This window comes from Streptopelia decaocto (assembly GCF_964273445.1).
Source record: "Streptopelia decaocto genome assembly, chromosome: Z".
NCBI classification, from domain to species: Eukaryota; Metazoa; Chordata; class Aves; order Columbiformes; family Columbidae; genus Streptopelia; species Streptopelia decaocto.
The window spans coordinates 72,984,102-72,996,986 of record NC_138657.1 but is presented as its reverse complement, the minus strand read 5'-3'; the positions used below and the strand labels follow the sequence as shown (position 1 = coordinate 72,996,986).

Below are 12,885 nucleotides of genomic sequence, written 5' to 3'. Positions count from 1 at the left end.
TTTTGTACTCTATGCTTTAAATATCTGAAAGGCAAGTGAACAGCTGAGCCATTTCTTTGGTTACCAAATTTTTTGTCTTTGAAACTGATCTCTTCTCCCCAGAGGAGATCGCCTAACTGAGTGTAAAGTACAGCCAGCCCCTTCCCTTGGCTTCTCAGAATTTCAAGCCTAAAGGATAGAGTCCCAGCCAGTAAGCTTGTCAAATCATGGCCATATCTAGGCAAGGAGAGTAGATGTGCTTGTGCAGCTGTGATGCTCAGAAACAAGCAGCTGCTCACAATTGTGCTTCTCCATCTTGCTTCTTTTTTTAGATGGGCTCTCGGAGGAGAAAGGACCAATTTTAAGCAGCCGTGGTTTCTTTTAGCATAGCAATTTCTTGGTTCAAACCGTATCAGTGAGACAGCTGGCAGACTTGATTTATAGAAAGCCATGTATCACAGGATCTAAGATATAAGGCTACAGTGTTTTGGGTTTTAAATCCTCCTAAGAGAAAGTAATTTGTCAGTTTATCACATAAGAAAGCACTGGCTTGTGGTGTAGTAAAAACATCTAGTTTGACTCGTGACTATGGAGAGTCCCCACACTGAGATTTACTATGTGAATGCAGGATTTAACCCAAGCATGGTAGTTTTTAACTTGAGGATACTGTTGTGTTAAGCTTTCTGGTTCAGCCACTAAGCATTTTGGAGGAAATGAAAGAAAACCATGCATGTCTCAATGGGCTTTTAGTCAACCAAAAGACAACGATGCAAATAAAAAATATCTGTCCAGGAAACAAAATATTTTGATCTGATATTGAACATTTGCTGATTCTTTTAAATTCAGCTAGGGAAAATTATAAATGAAAAATCTGGTAAACCAGACACTTAGTAAAGCATCAAAACAAAGATTTAGATGCTTTTCAGATTTTTGTTTTGCATGAACTATTTGGTGATACCACAATGACATTCTGAGGTACTTTGCGGTCACTAAATTGGTATTTTTCTGAAAAGGGTTTGGGTTGAATGTGTTCAGCTTTAAACACAGATGCAGGTGAATATTTTAGACTGTGATAATAGTTGGTTTGAAAGGTATTTCTGATTGCATGTGATGCTTACAGGTTCAGTTGTCCAGGTGAAGACCAGTAATCATGCTATTTGCATCTTTCATTAGCAAAACTTCTTCTCCCACATACACTTATTACATGTCAGGGTCTGAAATTTAACCTCCACTCTGTGAAACACGGAGGATGCTCTTTCTCATTACAGCAAGTTCACTCTCCTCTTCTTGCTCTGCTGCTCTGTGTCCTCCTGTAAACTAGAGAAGAATAATTCCTGATGGCACTGATTGTCAGAATAACAGTCTGATGTCTCTAGTATCTCCAGCCCTTGTATCTCAGAAGAAGAGCCAGTTTGCACTTGTGTGGGTCTGTGTGGGGCAGATACTCTCTGCTCTTCAGTGGACGCTGGTGCACCCATTGGGTGCAGAGCAGCTGTCTCAGGTCTGAAGCTGCTGCTTTCATCTCCAGTTCTCAGCTCTCAGGTCTGCACCCTCTGCTTTGCTACGTGCTCTGTGGTCTTCTGACCTTGTTCCATTAAGCTCCCTGCATCCTGAGGGACAGATTTGGGGCATACTGCAGTGCTCTGCTAATTTTTACTGAAAACCACAATTCTTTCTCTTGAAAAGGCCATGCTTCAAAGCTTAACACAGATAGATATGCTGCTGTGGGTCTGTTCTATCCCTGTCATCCTGGAACATTGAATATCACTAATGAAATATGCCCTTTTTTTCATTTATTAAAAAACATCTTGGTATGTTACGGTTTAGTAGTCTGGGTGAGAATTCATCTTTCGTTGCAATTAATTTATGTGCCTGCTCTCAGAAGGCTATTGTTTTACTGGGATTTATGTGCCATGCTTCAGTGTTAATTGTGGATTATTCTCATCACTTTGCCTTTCATCAGAAACAGGCCGTACTTTAGCAATCGTATTATCCAGACTTACATGCACTATTCACACATCTGTGATTTAACCTGTGTCTGTGATATTTCATAACATAAAGGAGGCAATGAGTAGGATTCAGCTCTCAGATTAAAGTGGGTTTAACAGTCAGTGGAGGGCTGGCCATTACAGTCAGTGGAGCAAAAGTAAATCAGCAGACCTAATATAAGGATATTCTTTAAGGTGAGTTTTCCACACTCAGTGAAGTGGATTGATTGATCTCTGCTGATCTCTGCTGATTAAACTCTGAGTGCACAGACAGACAGCCACACGTAGACCTGTGTTTGGATGTGCTAATATGCAAACTGAATCCCGTGTTTTGCCCTGCCAGAGCTTCTTCCCAAGACCTTGCTTTACCCCTGCCAGACTGACCTCCAGATGGACTTGCTGAAGCTGCTCAGTTATTTTATCCAATAAAGGCCTTCTCCATCATCCCTGATTGAGGAATGTGGCTGTAATATGGCCAGACCAGTGGAGAGAGAAGCACCTCGAAAACCCTGTTCAAATCTTCAGTAGCTGAATCACCCTCTGAACAGGTGTCTCCTCTCTGCAAGAGGTGTGGGGAGCAGCTTTCTGACAGATAGAAAATGAATGTGCACTGCAGACTTTTTGGAAATACTGGCTAGTCAGCACACTCCAGGAGTAATAAGAGCACGCAACAGGTTGAGTTCAAAGGCTGTCTAACAGATTTGACTTCACAGTCCATTCTGCTGTGAGTCATTCCTGGTAGGTCATCTCTGCAGCTTCCCCAACTGTTTCTGCTACTGAGGAAAGATTCATTCTTGTCATGGCTGGACCTCAATTTAATACCAGTTCAATGACATTACTTGGCTAAGAACAAAGACAATTCTGTGAATTCAAAGGACCAGGCAAATCTCTGATGGAGAAAGCTAGTTCACTTCATTTTCAGACAGAATTCTAGGAATAAACTTCCCCGTCTTCCAAAAAAACATATGGTGAAAATATTAATTGTTTAAAGTAATGCCAGTATTGGAATCTCACCTTTCTGTAAAATAAAGAAGCCATTTTCCCTGCCTGGCCCCAGAGTAGAGAGAGACCTGTGAAAATAGAATATTTCCACAATCCAAATAGAAAGCAGCAGTAATAGTTTTGTTGATGTGAGAGTTTCTTTACTGGTTATTTGAATGTTCTCTATGTGGCCCTGATAAATTTGAGGTAAGCAATGTCTGTACCTGCATAATGATTTGGGATCAGCTTGCTGCCCAGGAGAGTTCTGTGAAGTTAGTGTTATCACTGGGGTACACATTTACCAAGTCCTTATCCTACAGGCTGTTCAAAATGTTAGGAAGGGTAGGAAGCACTTTTAAAAGGAGGTGACTGTTCTGGAAACAGGACATAGAGTGGATAAAAGAGTAAATTTTTTTCCTATATACTGTGTGCCCGAGGGCATTTGACAGTCAGAAAAAGCACTGGGAGAGATGGTTAGGATAGTCTCAGAGAGAACATTGTTTTAATAGATTAGGAAAGCTCCTTCTTTGCTTCTGGAGAGCTTATCTGCATCAACAGATTTTCTTCCTCTTTAAAAGAGTTTGGAAATGGTTTTTTAGGTGAGCAGAAACCTGAGAATTGCAAAGACAGTCAGGACATTAAAAAAAAAATCCTATTGAGAATAGGAAGAGCTAATTTCAGGCAGCACAAAGAAAAGGTGAAAGTAAATAGAAAAAAAAAAAAGAGGAAAACCTTGGCAAAAAAAGAGCCTCTGTGCCAAATAAGTAGATGTGTTGGACATAAGCAGAAAATAAAGCGGTAGTGACTTTTGTATTGTACAGTTATGTATAATGGCAGTGGATATGATGCTTTACAGATATTTCAATGAAATGCTTTTCTTTGAAGAAACAATGGAGGCTGTAACATCAAATGTTGCCAATACAAAAACTGAAATGCCTCTATTCTTGGTTGTCTGCCTGCATGTCTGCAATGTTAGTGACACCTGAGTCCAGAGAAAGAAGTGTCCACAAGATTCTTCTTTCCTCCAAGGCTCATCGTGTCTCTCCTAGAAAAACACTGAAAAACAGTAGTTTATCTGCATAAGCACATTGTCCCCATATCCTGGGGATGATGTATCAATGGAGGATGTACAGATGTAGTCACATCAACATAACCATTTGGTCCCATGACTGATGTCCTTCCCACAAGACTTTGCATTGCGGTTGTTTTTAGACATAGGTGAGTGCTGTCAGATTGTATGTCTCAATAGAAGAGGATCTTGAAAACTGAATTAACAGCAAATCATCTCCTTATTTAGATAACTTCATGAAGCAAGGCAAAGGCATGCTCCTGCTCTACACCATGAAGAACCCCTCCTTCCCAGAGTACATCTTCAGGACTGAGAGTGGCATCATGTGCCTGGACTTCCACAATGACTACCCCTACCTCGTGGCAGTGGGCTTCTATGACGGCAATGTGGCCATCTACAACCTGAAGAAGGCAACCTCCCAGCCCAGCTACAAGAGTAATGCCAAGTCAGGAAAGCACACGGAGCCAGTGTGGCAGGTAAGGGTGCTTTTCCTCTCCTCTAACTGCACTTTTAATCGGGCTGAGTTTGGGAAAAGCAGGAAAAGTGCTGTATGGGGAAAGGTGCTGGTTTAATACATGTGTTAGCGATTGATTGTTAAGTTGTATTTCAAGCTAATTTTGAAATATGCAGAAGGGTGAAGCAATTACATGAATCCTTGGTCCTCAACAGAAACTAAACATGTCAGCAGAAGTTCGCTATAATCAATTATTTCTCCTTAGTTTTCATTATTATAAATTGCTTCTGTTTGGGGAGGAACTGATCTGCTCTGTATACATCAGCCTGCAATGCTATTTATGTTCCGAATACAAAATCACAGGACAACAAGTGATGAGCAGTGTGTAAAACACGTATATCAGCCCTAAAAGAGAGCTTTGTTGGGCACAATAAGCCCAGGGGCAGCTGCCTGTGGAATGTCTGCCACTGGGATTCAAGACACACTACCTTGTGTTTGACCTTGAAGTATTCTGGTGAGTTAGGAACTGTGATGTGCAAACAATGCTCTTAAAGTAATACCACTCCGGTATCTGTGACAAAGAGTCACTGGATGGATGATATTGTGAAGGACTGGGGTGAATATGTTGCTACATCCAGCTAACTTTATAGTTATGTGTATGTGTAATCTGAGTTAAGATTGGTGCGCTGGAAGGTACATGCACTTCTTATCTCATTTATAGCAGTGAAAGTGTGATGGCACATATTTCAACATGGTCTGTATGAGCCTATAGAAGTGCATGGGTGAGTATTTTTTGCTATCCAGGGCTACAGGTATTGCAGCCGTTAACTGTTGCTGTCACCTGATGTAGGCTGCCTAACGCATTCATACCTCTAGGCACACTGCCAGTGTTCCTTGTACTTTGGCATAAGCCATGCATGGATTGTCCCCCAGCCATGGCTCCTTCTTGTTGCATCTTCCAATAAAAGTCCAAGAAATCAAGGGATCCTGATGGCACTGCAGATGAATGTGGAATATGCCAAGAGCAAGACTGGTGCTTGCTATAAACAGAGAGGTTATGCAAATGTAACATTTCAGAGAAGACCTGAATTTTGTATTTGCTTGTCTGTCCAAAGCTTTTCCTCTAGCAAACATCTTTAGCTCTTTTTACAAGTTAACATGTTACCCAGCCATGGGTTGTTATCATAATACGGTGTGCCAGGCACACACACACACACAGAGGCAGCTTCTCCCACTGTCGTTTAAACTTCTAGTGAAACAGCCTGACAAAATAGTAACTTCTGTGTGCAGATAGATGTTCATAGCCTTGCTGTGGCATGCTATGGGAGGACAGCAGTTGTTACTGCATGCTGCAGATGCCAGAATCCCCGATGATACTGAGAAGGACAGAGTGCGCTTAAGGGATGTTTTTAGTGGCCTCATCGCTACAGACCAGAAGCAGGTACATTCAGCAGTAGAAGCCATCTGTATGGTGTTTTCAGAGGTAGATTTACGTGTACCACTTGGCAGCAGCGTGGCTCAGAGGCGAAAAAAATCATCACACACTGTAAAGAGGTAGCTCTGAAAATGAGAGAAACTGCCTCATAAATATGGATAGTTGTAGGTATGAGTAGCCTCTAGTTCCTGCTTGTTTGATTTCCGAAGGTTGACTGCTGAAAATCATTATTCTTAGTTTTCTTCTGCAACGAAGTACCAATATTTTTAGTAAACTTTACAGTTTTTTATTTGCTGCAAAACTAGTGAGCAATTGAGAATTGCTGGAAATTACTGTAGGCATTTGTCTGTATCAGCCAAAAGGCTTAGAAAACTATTTCTCTCCATTGGGTGGGAGGAAAAGGGACATGGAAGACTGTTAGGTTGAGACACTGAATTCTTATTCCTCATTCGGCATTAAATAGTTCTAGTAAGTTATCCCCTCTTTCTCATATTTAGTTCAAAGATGCTCTATTCTCCCCCAGCAGCACCTCAACCAGTCTGAAGCCTGGTCTTTGTCAGACCGTCCTGTGCAGCCCTCACTGCTATAGAGTCTGCTAGCCTGTGACTTTGAAGACCAATTAGAAAAGTAGCAAAGTTCTTCTGAACAATTAGGAGCCTTTGTTCTCTGGACTGCCTGGCTCCTTCCTTTTGAAACAATGCAGCCCTTTCACAATGGAAGCAAAATGAGAAGTGAGTAAAGCAGGCTGACAGCTCTTTTATTGTGCCATTTCATCTTCAGTGACTTAGTAATATCTCAGAAAGTTTGCGTAAAACAAAGCTGATGTAACATAGCCCATTATTAAGAGCAAAATAAAATAACATTTATAATTCTGTTACCTAAGAATGAGGTTGTCTGCCTGATACTGCTCCTCATATTTTTAATGAGCATAGCAATGGCTTCTTATAGATTTGGCAATTATGTTCTGTATTTTGAGTCCTACTGCATTGTAAATTATGGAAAATTCTGGCTTGTTTTAAATTATGCATTTTTAATTATTTTCTATCAATTGGTTGAGAGCCAAAGCCAGAAATGAATAAGCACCTACACGGACATGTGAATGTATATGCGTGCTATTGGCTAATACAATCACCAAAACCCCAAGTCCTACAGGAACGCAGGACTAGAAATGGTCTGCCAGGTCAGTGAATTCAGCCTTTGGCTGCAAATACCAACTTAAAAGGAGTCAGCTCCTGGGAAACTGTGTCAAAACTGTCATATTCTGCTAGGCAAAAGCCTACCTGGCGTTAAGCTAAACCCCACTTTAATCAAAATAATGCTGCTGATAATCAGCAAAATCCTCACCCTCCCATCATCTGCAGCAGCAAGCACTGCTAGAAAGCAAGTCCATGGGCAGGGTGTCTGTTTGAGCCAGTGGCTCAGTCCCAGGGCTTGGCTCTGGGTGTTAATGAGGGTGGCCAAAGTAGGAAAAGTTGACTAGACTTTGGTACCCAGCGCCCACAAGACCAGTCTGCTCTGTGGAGAAGGGAAGTGCTGTTGGGAAGGGTCTCTCAGCATAGAGCTCCTCCCTTTGCCAGCCTTTCAGCTTTTTTCTTACTTTCTCTCTTATTTTTTAAAAATATGAGTATTAGAGTTTATTTACAGCAGGGAAGAGTGCTTTTTTTTTTTTTTTTTTATTTATTACCTTTCACCACTGGGATATAGTAAATATTTTGGATCTGAAGTATTTGGAAGCTGGGGCAGTTCAGAGACAGGGATCGATAACTGAACCTATCTGCTGTGTCAGTGTTTGCTTCTGCTGTTCAATCTCCCTCCTAAAACACATCTTATTCAACAGATTTGTTTCCACTGTCTGCTTCTAGCTCACTTTCACATCAAACCAAAAGAATTTTATTTCTGCTTGTTGCTGGGACTAGTACAGAGCCAATACTGCTGCAAAAGGTTGGAAATCTATATTTTTGTAGTTACTTACCATCAGATTTACTGACTAAATTCCCACTGCAGAGTTTTGACCCTAGGATCTGCAAAAGGAACATTTCGTTTGGCTGTGCTTAGAGCAAATCTCAGCTGTGGCAGGCTTGCCCCTGTGCACAGCATGGTTTGGAATTGCTATGGAGAGATCACTGGTTTGAAAAGCAACTTGGTTCATTGTTAGTTTACTGAAGCTGATCTGGCCTCCCCGAGGAGCTGATACCATGGAGCTTCAGATGGAATCCTCAAATAATTATTTTCTGCCTTATATTAATGCATGGGAGGAAAAAGGGATGGCCACTGCTGACTAATTCTTCACTAAATGCCATTCAGGTTAAATGTAATGCTCAGGGTTAGGACAAAAAGGACAAGGCGGGACAGTAATAGTCTGCAAACTGGCAAAAGAAACTAGAAGGAGTCTCAGCTTGCCAAATAGTTTCCCAGTAGGGCTTGTGGAAGTCTCATCTCAAATGTAAACCAGATAAAACACACCTGAGACTTGCTTGCTGGAGTCTCCCCCGTAACTGTGTGATCCCTTCTCCATCTCTTCTTTCTATGTTCAAATCTAAGTCCTTCAATAAGTCTACACTGTGGTCTTGTTTTGCTGATGGGAGTAAATGAGTTCAGTTATGGAATCACTTTAAGGTCAGCATGACCTGCTCTTTTCCACCCCACTCTGCTGGGCACAGCTCCACAAAAAATGGCCTTTCCAGGAAGCCGATTGTATTCACTGCACTTAGGAGAAGAAAAAGCATTTTGTTCACCATCCACTGTCACACCAGCACATTGTTTCGTTTCTGATGATGGCCAGTCTCCTAAATCTGTCATCTGCAGTCAGACAAACAGATTTTGCAGCTTGCATTGCCTCTGAGATGTTACTGCTTCGCATAATATTTTATTCCTTTGGCTTCAGGCAAACAAAGGGTTTGATGCAAAGGAAATAAAGAAAAAGAAAAGACAGAAGGTTGCTATCAAGGTCAGAATAAAGATCAGCTGTCTCAGAACATGCTTAAGACCCTTCCTGTTGCCTTCACTGCTAAGGGTCACAAAATAGGTGTTTGCTAGGGGTAGTTCAGCAGAAAAAGCTCATTTGAATCTGCGAGGATACTGGTAGGCAATAATTCCTGAGAAAACAGAAATTTGGAGAAGAAAGGAGAGCAACAGAGGCCTGAAACCGAGGAAGGTGAACCCAAGATGGGGATGAGGACCACCAGCTGGCAAGTGGGAGAATGTAACCTGAAGGGATAATAGACCAGAAACCTGATGGTAAAGGTCATTTAGCACAAAATCTCTATGGTAACACAAACCATCTGCATTTCTCCTACTTTTCTCTTGCTACCAGCCCTGCCTTGCCTCCCTGGCCCAGTACAAGCAGGGCAATTAACCTCTGATGTCCCAAGAATAAAGAAGGCCACTGTGTCCTCACCAGAGAGGTCGCTTCAGTCACTCAGTGCACGCATAGAAACACAGAAGAGTGGGAAGAGCATCCATGGGCCAGCCAGGGTGCCTTTGAGGTCCAGATACCTCAATCTGTCAAACGCTTCCTTGTTGGAGCAGTCCTTAGCTGCAGTCCTGCTCCCTGCACCGAGCTCTGTGTCCACTAACAGGCTGTTGCAGCAGCAGCTGTGCTGAGGACCAGACACAACACTCCACGCTGCAGCACCGTGAGGCATTTAGTGACCAACAAACATCTGTCATGTGTTTGCTTCCTTGTCCTCTCCCGGAGGGAAGAGTGGGCAGGAAGGGCTGCACTTGGGAAGGTTTAGCATGTGCTTGCTCTAGAAACTGGGGTCAAGATCAGCAGCTTTCTGGTTGTTCTTAGTCACTGGGAGAGATCACTGCAGAGTCACAGCCCTGCTGGAGGAAATCTTGTCTCTCACACAGTGAGGTTCTGCTGATTTTTGGAAAGGCTCTCCCGAGCCGTCAAAGTCCATCCGCGTACTGTGGGCTCATTTAGGCACGGTGGAGGTGGTGGAAAGCGCGAGACGCTGCTGTGGAAGAAATGCTGGATAAAATCTTACACAGCATGTTTGTACCTTTTTCAAAACCTTTTGGACATTTTTAAGCCACTTCAAGGTTAGGCAAGGTAAGTGTCCAAATGCTTCTTCCTAAGTATCTTTGACAATAATGAACAAAATCCCTGATCTTTTTACTTCAATGTTTTCAGATGGTATTGGACTGTACCTTCTGGAGGTTCAGTTTCTGTAGCTGGTTATTTTTAAATTGTGCCTTGGGTATGGATTTTTGTGGGTTAGAAATTCTCTTGCAAAGCATCCCTTGCAGACCTTGTAAGTTTTGTCTGAAAAGGAGCTTCTTCTGCTTTGATGCTGCTTTTCCCTCTGTACTACATACAGATGCTGAGCTTACTGCTCTCACTGAGTCTCCTGCTCTCATTGCTGCTTGCTAAATAGATTCTCCTCTAGTGCTGTATTGTTATTCTCCCTCCTCTTCCTCTTACTTAAGATCTAAACCATCTTATTGTGCATTTTCAGGTTGTTTATTTCTTTTCTGGTGTCTGCAAGCAAAGTATAAGCAATTTGATTTGTCCGTTAGTTGTACTGGTGCTACTTTGTGGAGAAAACTTCACTTATAAAATGTAAGAGTCCCTGAAGGCCTTGAGATGTTGGAAAATGTTAGCCTGAGGTTTAAAAGGGCAGAGTAGTTGTAATGCTATTGTTTCGTTGCTTGGATCTTTGCATCCTGTTCTATTGCCATATAACAGTCAAAAAAGTTAGGTAAATGTTTAATGGGAATCAGGAAACTATGCTGGATCTTAGTGGGAAAAAATGTATTTCTTTGCAGGCGTGTGAAATGTGACTGCTGATTGCTGGATCTTCAAAATAGGTGTAGAAAGTGTATGGACTGGATGGATCTTATTGGCACTGACATAGCCTGTGAAACAACACAGTGCCTCTCTGGAGAGGATGAAGTAGAGATGAGAGTGATAAGAGCAGAGATAGAGGCAAGCTGGGCAGGGAAGGTACAAGCAAGGTCTGTCAGATATACAGGGGACGTGGGGACAGGGCTGGCCACAGTGCCCACCCTTCTATGACCCTGGTGCCGCAGTGAGCTGCCACAGCTCAGTGCGTATCCAGGACCCCCAGCACCGGCAGGCGGGCTCTCCCAGTCCCTGCTGCAAGCCCACTTGGTCCTGTGATGATGGGAACCTTCACTCAGGCACATTACAGATGCTGTTTCTGATTTAGCAGCATCAGGCAGTGTGGGGATTTGGATGCAAGCCTGCTTGCCGTGTGTGTCTGCTTTCCCTGTGCATGAAGGCGGGAACTTCATATTTTGTCTGTAAATTGGAAATCTTGCTCGATGAGCGGTCAGAATTGAAACCAAGAGCTGTGAATTGTGGTTGGTTAAATACACCTAAGCTTAGCTGGCCTCTGGCACCTATCGCTCAGCTTCATGCTGTGTCTGACATGGGAACAGGGCCACTGGCGGGACAAACAGGTGAGAGTCTAATATCTGGCTCCTCACTCCTCGGCAGTTAACAGGCCAACCTGATAAGTTCAGTGGGAAGTGCTGTGAGGGGAATAGGCAAGTAGATTCCTGGTGAAGTGCTGCACAAAGCAGAGCATCCGAATCCTAGCAGGAAGAAAACAAACTGAAAGTAGGGCCAGCCTTATCCAGTGCTATTTTTAACTGAGCTCTGTTTCCTCTAGATAAATCTGAGTCTCTGAAGCATGAGTGATGCTCAGGCCCCAGGCTGGGCTTTTGCCCTGCATCAGTGGCAGTCACATATCTGTGCTCTCTGCTCAGCTTGGTTCTGAGTTCCTCCCAGTATCACCAAATGTGCTCTTTGGTAGGAGAGATTTTGCTGCTCTTTTTCTGCACCCCAAGTTCATGGGTGATGAGTGAATGCACTGATGTTGTGGGCATCTTTGCTTCTGTCTCTTGATTTTGAGCCCTTGAGTTCATTGGTGTTCAAGAGTTGGTACCTTGGGCTGTGAGACCCATGAAGATGCCGTCAAGGTGGAGAGCACTTGATCTAACTGTAGAAGTGATTTTCAGAAGAGGAGTGTTTATGGGACCGAATACGACATGGTAGTTTATTTTACAGTGTGTCCTTGTTACTGGTGTGCAATCTGTTAATAACTCTTTGCCCTTGACTATCAGAAAGTTTTTAAGGGCTTTGGAGGAGAAAACCCTGAGAAGGCTTGATGTAAAGCTTGCAAATAGCCATATGCCACTAGAATGAGAGAAGGTATTTGTAAAATTTTCAGATGGGAAGTTTCTACTGTTGCCTGTGGCAGGAGCAACCATCTTCCACCTGATAAGTCATTGCTGGTACCTATGAACAAAGCCATCAGTTCATGAGGCAGGTGACTGACAGTGGGGGGCTGCTCCAGGAGCACCCAGACATTGCTGTGCTGTGTCTTCTGTTCCAGGGTGTTTTGAGATGCTTTTCTTATCATAGCAGCAGACTGAAGAGTTCTTGTCTGGATCCTTGCTTGGCCCGACATGGTCCTGCCAAGCTGGCTGCCTTGGATGCTGCCTAACTTCTTTGTAGATGAAGTGGCTGCCTTTGTTTCAGTACCTATTTACTGTTACCAAGCTGATCAGCCACCCTGATGCTCCTAACCGGCATGTTTATTATTGGGAGAGCTATGTTACACAAAAAGGCAGTAGGTAACCTTGGGAGATATCTGAGTAAATCCCTACTTCTGCTTCAGATAGGATGGCAGGGAGTACCTTAGGTCAGGCTTTCTCATTAAACATGTAAGAGAGATGGAGGAAGCTCAAACTGACTGGAAGACATTGGGATCTTTGAACACTTTGACATTCATCAGCTATCTAAACCATTTCCTGTCTAATGCAAACAGGACAGCCAAGGATTTAAATATTACTGGCTCACCTTTAGGAAGAGTTAGTCCTTGCAGACATTATCTCTTTCATGGCTTCTGTTATGGGGGCAAGTTTGCTTTGTAAGCACACTGAGCTGATCCATTCTGTCTTGTTGCATGATTTTACAGTAAATGTCAACAAATTTTTCTACAAA

At 42.9% G+C, this 12,885-nt stretch overlaps 1 protein-coding gene across 2 annotated transcripts in view; it reads left to right on the top strand.

The window, feature by feature from the left end:
- DNAI1 (dynein axonemal intermediate chain 1) overlaps positions 1 to 12,885 on the top strand; it is a gene marked incomplete at its 5' end in the record, with an annotated part of 150,475 nt that overhangs the window by 64,706 nt on the left and 72,884 nt on the right. For both annotated transcript variants that reach the window (XM_082075449.1, XM_082075448.1), the window contains one exon: positions 4,246 to 4,493. In XM_082075449.1, the coding sequence (XP_081931575.1) occupies positions 4,246 to 4,493 (248 nt within the window). The remainder of the gene's footprint in view (positions 1 to 4,245; positions 4,494 to 12,885) is intronic.